The sequence below is a fragment of the Triticum urartu genome, chromosome 3, assembly GCF_003073215.2.
Source record: "Triticum urartu cultivar G1812 chromosome 3, Tu2.1, whole genome shotgun sequence".
In the NCBI taxonomy this organism is placed as follows: domain Eukaryota; kingdom Viridiplantae; phylum Streptophyta; class Magnoliopsida; order Poales; family Poaceae; genus Triticum; species Triticum urartu.
In genome coordinates this window covers 670,622,935-670,635,640 of record NC_053024.1, presented here as the reverse complement: position 1 = coordinate 670,635,640, position 12,706 = coordinate 670,622,935, and the positions used below count along the sequence as shown (strand labels likewise).

Genomic DNA, 12,706 nt, shown 5'->3' with positions numbered 1-12,706 from the left:
CCTCCGGCGACGGCGAGGGGAGGGAGGGGAAGGAGGGGAGCCTGGGCGGCGGCTAGGGTTTCGCCTCCCGAGTCACCCCTGGGAGCGACGCGGGGGCTCGCGGGGGGAGGGACTAAGCAAGGTTGCAGTTACCAACCAATAAAGGGGCCTGGTAATGTTCTCTATGTATGAGCCTATGAGGGCGTCAAGAATATTGTTGTCAATAGTTCTATTATGATAAGATTTTAATGAAGGTTTTTAGGTTACACATTGATAGTTCGAAACATAGCAGCAGATGTTTACCTTCTTGTTGGTTCATTTTTAACTGATCTGTGCCTCTATTTACCTTCTTATCTTGATTGTTTATCTGTCAAGTGAGTTGTTTGTTCACCCTTTCCTTCGTTGTACCATCTTTTTGCTATGGGTTTATCTTCTCCCCTCTGTTTTACCAACCGCAGACAAGGACTGACTAAGTAAAACATGGAACTTGGTTTGTTTTACAATGAATACAAAACATGCAACAGGAAACATTCTTTGATATTCTGTAGCTTGGATTACCCTGAAATCGATTAAGATGGCTTCTTACTATGCTGTTGTACCAAAATTCTTGAACTAGGGCTGAACTTTTGGTATGTTTTAAGGTACATAGCTTCTGTAAAACTTTGGCATTGTCCTGTAAACCTAGAGTTGAACTTTGTTATGTTTACATTTCCACTTCTAATATTCGTCAGTAGATGCTACCAATAGGTTCCTAGTTAGGTATATCTTCTCTCCGACCCTGCTGTTCTTCTGGTTGCTTGTTGAGAGTTTTTTGGATGGGGAATCCCACCGATTACACTGCTAATTAATCTTTTACCACGATGAAACCTAAATGTAGATGAATGGTTGGAAGCTGATGTGATGTTTGTGAGATCTGCTGATGTTGCGTTGGTCCCTAAGATAAGTTACAATCACAAATCAATAAAGGGACCTTGGATTCTCCATGTATTAGGTCATCCAGAACACCTTTACCAATGCTTCTTTCCTGATTATAATATGGCAAGCCTCCGTACCAAGAAGTGATATTAGCAAAACTACAGACAAGTGAATGACGTCTTTTGATGCCACCCTTACCCAATTGCTTAAGCAGTTTAAACATCGGCATATAGGATTTACTTTGTTTGATTGTCGTAATAGCACCAACCAAATACAGCTGATCTTTTGGATGGGCCAAATATTGCTTTCTTGTTGCTGCCATTTGCATTACTTGCAAGTCTTTTTATGATATTTGATGAATGTCTTTTCTTTAAGCTATTTCTGTTCATGCTTATAGCATTACGATGATATTTACCATTCAAGTACACCCATTGGCTTCTAGCTGAACGGTTAACCTGAAACACTTCTATTTTTTTTCGAATTCCAGGTTGCTTGTTTTCTTTTGCTCAGTTTCAGCCTTGTACTTTGGTCCATTCAAAGGAAAAGATAGGCTAGAATAAGTGCTGTATTTTTTGGTCCATTTGTGTAAGGAATGCCATCAAATTAGACACTATGGTGATCTACTGATCTAAATATCCTTTTGTCAACAAGACTTTATCGCGCTCACTGCACTGTTTGCTACTAGATGCTACTAGCAGGTTTCTAGTTTGGGATATCTTCCCTCTGATGCTGCTGTTCTTGTTGTTACAGTCCTAATTATTTTTTTACTGTGGTGGAACGATAACGTAAATGAATGGATGGAAAATGATGTTAATGTGTGTGAGATCTGCTGATGTCTGCGTCAATGCCTAAGAAAGCAAAGTTGCAATCACCAACGAATAAAGGGGCCTGGTAATGTTCTCTATGTAGGCAGGCGTCCAGAATATTTTTTTACCAATATTTCTATTATGTTTTGAATAATATGGTTCTTAGGGCCATGCATGGACAGTTTGAAACACAGCAGCAGAATTTTGTCCAGTTGTAATGAATCAACCCTTTCCTCTTGGTTCATTTTTAACCGATCGTTTGCCTCTGTTTAAGTTCTTAACTTGATAGTTTATCTGTCATGGGAGTTGTTTGTTCACCTTTTCCTTCATTGTATCATCCTTTTGCTATGGGTCTAATCTATCTTCTCCCACTGTTTTACCAACGGTAAAACATGGGACTCAGTTTTTTTTATATAACAGACACAAGCTATGCAACATCAAACATTCTTTGATATACTGTAACTTGGACTACGCTGAAAACAACAAATGAGGTGGCATCTTAACTAGAGTTGATTTTTTGTTATGTTTTAAGCTACATAGCCTCTGTAAATCTTTGCTTTGTTGTGCCATTTAACTGTCCTTTTCCATTTTTACTGCTACTGATAGATGCTGCTAACAGGTTCCTAGTTGGGGATATCTTTTCTCTGATCCTGCTGTTCTTCTGGTTGCTTCTTGTTTAGAGGTCTTTGAATGGGGAACCCCATTGGTTACACTACTAATTAATTTTTTTACTGCGATGGAACGTAAAGGTAGATGAATGGTTGGAAGCTGATCTGATGTTTGTGAGATCTGCTGATGTTGCGTTGGTGCCTAAGAAAGCAAAGTTACAATCACAAACCAATAAAGAGGGATGCTCTCTATGTATGAGGTCATCTAGAATATCTCTACTAGTGCTTCTATCATGATTATAATATGGCAAGTCTCCGAATCAAGAAGTGAGATTTGCAAAACTATAGACAATTGAATGACATCTTGTGATGCCCCCCTTACGCAGTTGCTGAAGCAGTTTAGACATCATCATATAGGTTTTGCTTTGTTCGATTATCATAATAGTACCAATCAAATTCAGCTGACCATTGGGATGAGCCAAATATTGCTTTCTTGCTGCTGCCATTTGCATTACTTGTAAGCCTGGTTTGGTACTTGATGATTATCTTTACTTCTAGCAATTTCTGTCCATGCTTATATCTTTAATGTGATATTTACCCTTGCAGTACAACCATTGGCATCTAACTGAATAACTAAACCGTAAACACTGAGATTTTACCTCATTCCAGTGTGCTTGTTTTCTTTTGCTTGGTTTCAGCCTTGTACCTTGGCCCATTCAAAGGAAATGATAGGCTAGGATAAGCACTGTATTTTGTGGTCCTTTCGTGGAACATACATGCTTAAATTAGATACCATGGTGATCTAAATGTCCTTTTGTCAACAAGACTTTATGGCGTTCACTGCATTGTTGTCATTCAAAGTACGCAACTAGTTTCCAATACGTCCAAATACACCCCCTGATTTTTAACTTGGTAGTATCGGAATAAGTTTTGGCCAGTCATGATCTATGTGTTTTTCTTGTGCTTAAAATACAGCTAGTTTCAAGTATTCTTCGACACAAGCCGGAAGTTTCCTGCCCTGCAACTTGCTTGAGAAATAGTTAAGAATGACAGAGATAGACTAATTCATGGTGTTCTGGTTATTTTCATGTGGTCAGATTCAACTGTTTTTAAGTGTTTGTATCGCACATGCAATAGACGAACTCATGGTGTTCTGGTTATTTTCATGTGCTCAGGTTCAACTGTTTTTAAGTGTTTGTATCGCACATTCAATAGACGAATTCATGGTGTTCTGGTTATTTTCATGTGCTCAGATTCAACTGTTTTTAAGTGATTTGTATCGCACATGCACCTCTGAAAACTTCCTAGTTTCCAGCTGGCTTAAGGAGCACTTAAGAATGACAGAGATGTATGGATTCATGATGCAGTGAGAGGCGTGAAGCATTCTGTTGCACACTTGTAATAACAACCGAGTTTACAGGTTAGTTGCTTCATCTACCATCATGTCGATATCACAGCCTGAAAATATGGCGAAAATGTCACTTGGGAAAGCTACACATTGCGTGGTAAGGCTCAAAGTGGAAATTATTGTTGTCCTAACTGATGTTGAAACTTGAAAGTGCAATCTTGGTCACTAGCGTGCTCAGGAAGGGAGGGTAGGTGAGACCAGAAGAATGTTAGAAACACCCCTTGTTTCTCACATGAAGTACTCTTGAGCATTTCTGAACTTCCCTTGTGCACTTCAGCTAAAATCTTTTGGTTTGCTTCATATGATCTTAACACTTGGCTGTCAGTTTCCAAATCCATCAATTACCTTTTTTGTGTGTGCGCGCGCGCAAATCCTCTGGTCTTTATGAATGTTTCTTTGTATGTCAACATTCAGATGCTATAGGCCATCAAGAATGAGTTAACTGTTCACCCGCAAAGAAAAAAGTTAACTGTTAAGGTAGCTGCGTTTATTTGAATTCCAAGCTGAATCGTTGAGATTTGTCTCTCTAAGCTGTATTTTGCCGTTAGCACAACAACCTAGTTAAGAGGACTTATTTGTCGATCCAAGCAATACTACCACTACCCTTTCAGTGTGGGTGCGCAATGAATGCATGCGAGTGATGATCTTCTTTCTTTCTTTCTTGCTCTTGTTCTGGGGTTTGACGGGACGACAGCTCCCCTCTGCCTACTCATTTTAGAATTATCTTTCTTATTCAGAACCTCTTTTGCTATGCAGGTTTAAGGATGTGGCTGTATAACCAGTTCCATGCTAAACGACATTTGAGATACCCAGGGGTGTAGTATACCTAAAGAGCACTTTGATTCCTTCTTTTTATACTACCGATGAAACATTTTGTTTCTTTTGACCGAACCCTTCTGATCTGCAACACCCACCCTGAGGATTGCGTTTTTTATCTCCACGCTGCAAGGTTCCAACGAGCAAGTTCTCTGCGTTGCATGATTGTACAAATTGAAGATTCTAATGGGAATGCATATGATGTATGGACGGCTCTTCACTGCATATTGTGTTGTTGAACTGTCACCGTTATATTTCACCTTCCATTTTGACCATTTTACTCTTCACTGAAAAAAAAAACTGTGACTGTTTTACCGGCCTTGCTTGCTCTTAAGACCTTTGGATTGGAGAGCACTGCAAGCAACCTCTCTGCCATGGTGGCTTGTTTGTTTCTACATATATATAGCTGACAAATGGTGAAAAGTGCAGAAGGAATCCAATACGAAGTGGAAAGTGGGGCCACCTCCACAGAATTGGAGATCCCACCAGCAAACTGTCATTATATCCGACTCATCCAATGGGACTGATTATCTTTGCAAATGATTTGCCATCAGACAAGTAGTAGAATACCATCCGATGGTGTCACTTTTGTGATTGCTGGTGGTCACCTTCCATTCTCCGCCTAATTTTATCCAGGTAGGATTTAAAATTATACTTGCATTTCCTGTGAGCGGTCTCCGGCCCTAAGCTGTTGGTTGTTCCTCTTCCTCTCTGTTCTCTTCCCCAGGACCGACTAGTATAAAAGAGGAGGGTGCTTTTCTACTCTCCTTCAGACGACAAGGCATAGCTACGAGAAAGAAAGTCTCGTTGAAGAGAGGCAGAGGAAGCTCCCACCCACCCAGAGGGGGCTAAGAGGCAGCATGGAGTGTGCAGGGGAAGATGATGGCACAGGGAGTGGAAGCAGGAGGAGGAGCAGGAGCATGAGCATGGGCGGATCAGATGCAACGTCGACCATGAGCGACGGCGGCACCACGGCGGTCAAGCAGCACCAGGCTCTGAGGCTCGTGGAGGACCTCTCCCTCCCTTCGGTATGGTCTCCATCCCCCCTCCCTCTCTCTTTCAAGCTTGATCACGCCATGAAGTCTCCAATGATTCTGCTTCTAGCTCTGCAATCCCAGCCCCGATCATATTCATGGTCCGCTCATATTTTCTTCAACTTCTCTGATTCTTTTTTCTGGTGAGGAGGATGTCAAGTGCGTCACACAGATCACCATAGTAGTTTCCTCTAGATTCCCTTTTCCTGATCCCGCTGCTCTTCCCCATGAGGAAATGGAGTCGTTGTGAGTGGCATGCACACTGGAATCAATCTCTCGGTCCCATTCCCATTTGTCAATATGCACTAGCTAACCTAGCTTATAGCCCTCCTTGGATGCCCACTATTCTACTCCTATATAGTACCCGTGTCCTGCATTCAGTCCTCCCATATCGTGTGTTCCCTTCCCCTGCCCCGTCTGCAGCCCCATTGAAGTGCGTGAGCGAGTGACTGTTTATCTACTCCTTGGATACTCACGGTCCCCCTCTCATTTCCAATCACCTTTTTAGACATCATAAAGGTTGAAAGAGAGAGAAGGCACTGCATCAATCAACCAATCAATTCCACATTTTACTTTGTTTTGTTTGCACCGCACGCCCTAGCTAGAAACCAGAGACACAAGTGCTGAGATCAGAATGATACGTATCACCTTGTTCCTCCGACTCAGAAAGGGACAAATGAACGGCCACCTGCATCCGCACGGAGCTGCAGCGAGAGTCTGACGGTCTCATACGGACACGTCCCTACGCGTGCGTCAAGCCACTGTAGTGAGTACGTAGCTAGCAGCAGCACTGCACTGAGCAATCAGCCTCAAGGTGTCGGTCGTGTTCTTGGAATCACGGAGGTGAAGCTGAAATCGCCATGAGAAAACGAGTGGCCATGGACGCCATGTGTGCCTGCTTGCTGCTGCCATTAGGTAAGGTGTGATTCCAAAGCGAGATTAGGACTGGATTTTTGTTGTGTCTTTCTTGGATCTTGACCTGACATCACGTGCGTCCATTACAGATCCGTTAACCGGGAACAAGTCACGGTCACATCACTGTAGCAGCCTCGATCAGCAAATGGATTCTTTCCCCATTAATGCAAATTTCTAGCGGTCAAACAAATGCCTGCCCCTCTGGCTCACAACATCCCCCTGCCTCTGGGTTATCTTCCGTAGATCCCTTTCCTGCTCCGTATTCCTCCGGTCAAATACGGCACATGCTACGCGGAACGAGCCCTCCCTTGACCCGAAAAATATGAATATATTTCTGTACGCAGACTTATTAGATGTATACAAGCATCTGTTCATTCGTCCATTCCTGTCACAAACATGCTAAGCATCTTTGAACGTGCTTTTATATACTACACCTACACGCGTTGCTTACGTCGCCATGCAAATTTTAACTCGGTGTCAGATCTGAAACATTGCCGTCCCCACAGTTTGGTTGATCCAGTCAGTCAAACAAAAACATTTCACCATCAGCTGGGCTAGCCAGAGCGTGCAGTTTTGACCCAACACCTCCGCACATGTAGGCTGCACCAGATACATACATATGGAAGAGGAAACGGTATTTTAATCAGAATACAAAATGCTTGGCACGGGCGAAGAGCTCTTACTAATTGTTTAGGTTGGATGACAATGTGCCCGTTCAACACTGACACATGGGATGGGGACGGCGTACATATACGTACATTGCATGTACAACAAAGACGCACATATACGTGTAGTCATGGATGTAGACATCCATATGTTTTATGTCTCTAGCCAGCACGCCTCTAGCTAGTTTAATTAAGATGCTCTGTGGTGGAAAAAAACTCAAACCGTTAGGATGTTAATGTCATCTTAGTGTTTTAATTGGTTATTACGGCGGCACCCGACAGTAAGGTACGAGAGGCACCACTCGGCCACATGCCTTTGCCCTCCCTGTCCCTGCTACTACTATGCATGTAAGGTTGTCCTTGATGGATAGAGATAGTATCATGCGTATCACAAGCGCCGCACGTGATGAGTATACACCAAGCAGCAGCAGCAGCAGCTTAAATTAACTTATCAGACCATGCCATTGAGACGAACAACTGCTCCTGGTTAGTACTTGCAACAGTGCAGGTCATGTGGTGCCCAGAACGAGGGAGGGAGAGAATTTGTCTAATGGCAAGTGGTCAAGATAGAATGGTTAGGTGAGAGGGACGCATACATGGGTTGCAATTAGCACGCAGCTCTAATATTCTTTAACTGTAGAGCGGGCCAGGTTGCTGGTTGCCGCTACCACCACTCGAGTACCATTAGCTAAACATCCACAATTAACCACCGTCCGTATGGCTAATAATCAAGTCAAGGCCTAACCAAGACTTAAAAACTCAGCTAGTACGTTACGTGCATCGATTAGTGGCTTAGCTGCGCAATGTGTTGACATATACTAGCTGGTTGCCGGTCCCTTTGCTTAATTGCGTAGAAGCGATGCAAACATATTGGGTGCTGGGTTGATGATGCTTAATTAGCCAGTGCGGACGTTGATGGTGGAGATTTTAATGGGATTCTGAATGCATACGCTGCAACGGATGCAGGTGCAGGTGGTGGTGATGAGCGCCAACATGGGCTGCTCCCACTGCCGACAGCGGGTCACCAAGGTCGTCACCAAGATGAACGGTGAGGATCCAACTGACATCTCATTTTAATCACTGATGTTCGCTGCAAATATCGTGCTGATGTGTTATTGGCGTGTATTGATCTCGTCTAGCAGGGCTGCTGGATTACATGGTGGATTTCGGGAAGAAGGAGGTGACGGTGAGGGGCACGGTAATTCACACCAAGAAGAAGAAGAGGAAGAAGCAGCAGCAGTACATGATCGCTGGGCTGGAGAAGGTGCCGCCTGCTGCTAACGTGGGCGCCAGGACGCTCTCCTGGTTTTTGGGATGCTACGGTTCATAGCTAGTAGTACGTACAAAGCATAGTAGTATACTGTTATGTACTAGTTACTCTTTCTTCTTTATAATTTTCCCATGGAAATAATGTTTGCTGGTAGAGTGGTAGTGGTAACTATTGTGTATATCATGTCCTATAATCTCATATTTGCAAACTGCAAGGTGCTAGAGCACACATTGCAGGCTTCCAGTACAATTTTTGTATGTGGGCCTTCTCTGCAAGTATGAAATGGAACAATGGGGATTAAGTTAGACGTCGTTTTCAGCCTGGCTAACAGTAGTGTCTCGTATCCAAAGTTTCGAGTGTACATAGGCCCACCACCCTTAGCACGCCCGGCCTACTCGCTTACTTTGCCAGCCAAACTAAATAGCTTTATTTCATCATGAATGGATAGATCCACTGTCTCATGTCGAAAGTAAACCTGGATGGAAGTGGAGTGGGTTCAGAGAATCGCACGGGTCCTGGCTGAGTACAATACAGGAAGTGAGGGGCCGAGCAAGAATGGGCGGTGCGTGGCAAAAGTGAGTCAGATCAACAGCTCAAAGAGAGTAAGAGACAAGAAGAAAAGATAAGATGCCGATGGAAAGACGCAGGGACGTGGAGGGGACGATCACATGAACGATCTGATCTGATCTGATCTTGCTGCTGCTGCCTCATGCAAATGTTCAGGTCATATATGTTGAGAGCTTTTGAGAAAATTGCATAAACCAACAGCTATTGGGGTCGATTTCGCATAGAACGCCTACTTTTCATGTTTGTCGCACAAAACACTACGTATTGGTGTAATCCATTGCAACCAGCTCTAATCCATCATTTGACTTTGTGAACATGATTCCCAACAGCTGGGTCCCACTTGTAAGTGTGCATGTGCCAAGAAAAAAATGCCACATCAGCAAGACAACTAAAACTACATTTCAAAATTAGTCAAAATTTCGAGATCAATACAATGCGCGTATATGGATTATCTTGTATTTTTTTGCAAACTAGCAAAGTGGCCGTGCACATGCGCGGGCTAGTACTTAACAAAGTTATGTTACTCCAAGTGGATACTTGCCATTTCTGACGATTGATCCTTAAGTGGTGGTTGAAACCACGCAGTTTTACCCTTAAACATACCTTGTGGTCATTTTCATGATATGATGAATTCCCCTTTCACGTTTCCAGAAATATCGGGCGCTCATATTTGTGTCATATCTTTTGGTAGCGATGCGCTCCAACATGTCGGTCTAACTGATGGGGCTGGATGATTGTGTACGTGGTGTGGAACCAGCTTGGCATGAAATGGCAGCACGCATACTAAAGTCCTTCATGTTAAAAATATATATTTCCTCCGATCCTTTTTACCCATATATAGGATTTGTCTGGAGTCAAACTTCATAAAGTTTGACCATATTTATGTTTAAAACATCAACATCTACAACTTTAAAGTTATATAATGTAAAAGTTAAATTCGTGATGCATTTAATGATGTTGATTTGTATTGTGAATGCTCATATTTTTTTATAAGTCGTTCGAACTTTACGAAATTTGACTCCAAACAAATCTTATATGCGAAGTAAAAAGAACCGGAGGGGCTGTATGGGTTCTTTTGTGGGGAAGTTCCACATGCATAAAATTTGAGTCAAAATATGAATGATTGGTATCGGTTAGAGATTTTTCTTGTATGACCATCTACTATATGTTTGCATGAATATGTTCAGTAATTTGCAACATGAAAATTAAATCGTTTAGGATGACCACCATCTATGCACTATACCTTTTTCAGGTGTTCTGCATTGTACTTAATCATATATGATTAGTAAGAAATTGATTTGTTGTTTCCAATAAAACAATGATCTTTTTATGCTGGAATGATTAGTTGGGCAAGCGGCTAAATTTCGTGTTTTTGACCCTTTTCTGAAACTTGTTTGAGATTTGACCCTTGCAAAAAATTCGGGATCTAACCATTTTTTTACCATCAAGGTCCATGGCGATAGGGTATAATAGCTTACCGCCAAGGTCCCTGGCGGTAGGGTTGCACGCCCTACCAGACAAATTTCCTAAGTATGAAACCTAGTGCATGCTCGCACCTACCGCCACGCACCTTGGCGGTAGGGGTGCACAGGCTACCGTCAGCCTATTTGGCGGTAGGGGTGTTTCCTACCGCCAAGGTCCCTGGCCGTCATGGATCCTGGCGGTAGCAAAAGGGTCAGATCCCGAAATTTTCACAAACTAGGGTCAGATCTCGATTAACTTTTAGAAAAGGGTCAAAACATGAAATTGAGCCTGGGCAAGCCCAATAGGCTGACGCAGATGCACACAATGTCCGTACATATTCTCTCACACACACACTGATACGTCTCCAACGTATCTATAATTTTTGATTGTTCCATGCTATTATATTATCAATCTTGGATGTTTTATAACCATTTTATTGCCATTTATATCATATTTTGGTACTAACCTATTGACATAGTGTCAAGTGCCAGTTGTTGTTTTTTTCATGTTTTTTACATTGCAGAAAATCAATATCGAACGGAGTCCAAATGCCACGAAACTTTATGGGGAATTTTTATGGGTCAAAAGGAACACAACGGCCGGTCATGCCAGCGGCCATGTCTCACCATGCCGGCACCATGCCAGCGCGGGCATGAACTTGATGACACAAAAGAGGACGGCTTGCTAGCATACCATGTCTTGCATGCCGATGCTGCTCACGGGGCGGGCCTTGATGCTCTGAAGAATGGCGCAAAACTTGTTGCACTCTTGTTGGATCGCCCTCCATCGCTTGGAAATGGACAGCCACCCGCGCGTGCTCACAAGTTGGTAAGGCGGAAACTTCTTGCGCTCACGAAACTCTCGGTGGACATGAATCCAAAAGGTTGAATGCTTTTGTTCGGCGCCCGTCTTGGGGTCTTATCCAATGTCTCGCCAACACTCGCAAAGAAGCTTGTCCTCGGCCGCCGTGTATTCCTTCGTGCGCTTGCTCTTGCGCTTTGGCTTAGGACCAGCGGCTTGGTTGGCGAGATCGTCCTCGAACAAGGGCTCCACTTCAATGTCACACTCGTCCTCTTCCTCTAGTCCGTAGTCGTCCAGAAACTCGTGGTCGAGTGGGAAGCCGTCCAGGTCGATGCCGACCTGATCATGCATGAAGGCCGCCTGATCGGGATCATAGCCAGCGGCCGGCGTGAACGGCGCACGGCCGTCCTGGCTTTTGTGTATCGTCGGGATCGTAGCCAGCGGCCGGCACACCACCCTCGAAGATGAGGTTCTGCATGTAGTCCTCGTCGACGGCGGACGACATTTCCTCGAACAGGTTGCGGGCCTCCGGGAGCACGCCGGCCGGCGTCTGCCGCGCGCGTTTCCTCGCCCCACCAGATGACGAGCCACCGGCCACCGGGGTGGCGTTGAGGTCGATGGGCGCGGGCACTGGCGTGGAAGGCATGACCACGCTCACGTCGGGCGAGCACTCCCCGGAGAGGCGGGAGGCCTGCGGGTACATGTGGAAGCCGGGCACCGGGTTGCAAGCCGACGCGCGGGGCGAGTCTGGCAGCACCATCCGAGGAAACACCGATGAGCCGGTGTTGGCCGCGGCAACATCGGCCTTGAGGAGGCCGTGCTGGCCAGGGTTTAACCCTAGCATGTAGAGCGCCTTCTGTCGGTGTCAAAACCGGCGGATCTCGGGTAGGGGGTCCCGAACTGTGCGTCTAGGATCGATGGTAACAGGAGACAGGGGACACGATGTTTACCCAGGTTTGGGCCCTCTCTATGGAGGTAATATCCTACGTCCTGCTTGATTGATATTGATGAATATGAGTGTTACAAGAGTTGATCTACCACGAGATCGAGATGGCTAAACCCTAGAAGCCTAGCCTATATGACTATGGTAATGAATATATCCTTTCCGGACCAACCCCTCTGATTTATATAAACACCGGGGGGATCTAGGGTTTACATAGAGTCGGTTACATGAGAAGAAATCTCCATAGTCGGTTACCAAGCTTGCCTTCCACACCAAGGAGAGTCCAATCCGGACACAGGAATGGTCTTCGGTCTTCATATCATCATAGCCCAACAGTCCGGCCCATGGATAACAGGCTGGACGCCCGAGGACCCCTTAGTCCAGGACTCCCTCAGTAGCCCCTGAACCTAGCTTCAATGACGAGGAGTCCGGCGCGTAGATTGTTTTCGGCATTGCAAGGCGGGTTCCCCCTTCCGAACTCCTAGTTGATCTTCAGATGTAATGGTTGTATCCGG

General features: G+C 44.6%; 1 protein-coding gene across 3 annotated transcripts; it reads left to right on the top strand.

The window, feature by feature from the left end:
• The first annotated feature begins 5,004 nt into the window (after positions 1–5,004).
• LOC125545822 lies at positions 5,005–8,723 on the top strand. 3 transcript variants are annotated; one of them, XM_048709857.1, is made up of 4 exons: positions 5,005–5,168; positions 5,260–5,560; positions 8,113–8,194; positions 8,286–8,723. In XM_048709857.1, the coding sequence occupies exons 2-4, from the start codon at positions 5,393–5,395 to the stop codon at positions 8,474–8,476; spliced, it is 441 nt and encodes a 146-aa protein (XP_048565814.1). In that variant the 5' UTR covers positions 5,005–5,168; positions 5,260–5,392; the 3' UTR covers positions 8,477–8,723. The 3 variants fall into 3 exon arrangements, with proteins under 3 accessions (XP_048565814.1, XP_048565815.1, XP_048565816.1); XM_048709858.1 differs by lacking the exon at positions 5,005–5,168 and having other exon boundaries at positions 5,257–5,560; XM_048709859.1 differs by lacking the exon at positions 5,005–5,168 and having other exon boundaries at positions 8,289–8,723.
• Positions 8,724–12,706: the final 3,983 nt, after the last annotated feature.

Excerpts from the sequence above, each read along its gene's own strand:
- LOC125545822 (XM_048709857.1), top strand. The coding sequence starts at position 5,393 with ATGGAGTGTGCAGGGGAAGATGATGGCACAGGGAGTGGAAGCAGGAGG. Across the intron at positions 5,561-8,112 it reads AGGACCTCTCCCTCCCTTCG|GTGCAGGTGGTGGTGATGAG; the intron begins GTATGGTCTCCA and ends CAACGGATGCAG. Across the intron at positions 8,195-8,285 it reads GGTCGTCACCAAGATGAACG|CAGGGCTGCTGGATTACATG; the intron begins GTGAGGATCCAA and ends GATCTCGTCTAG.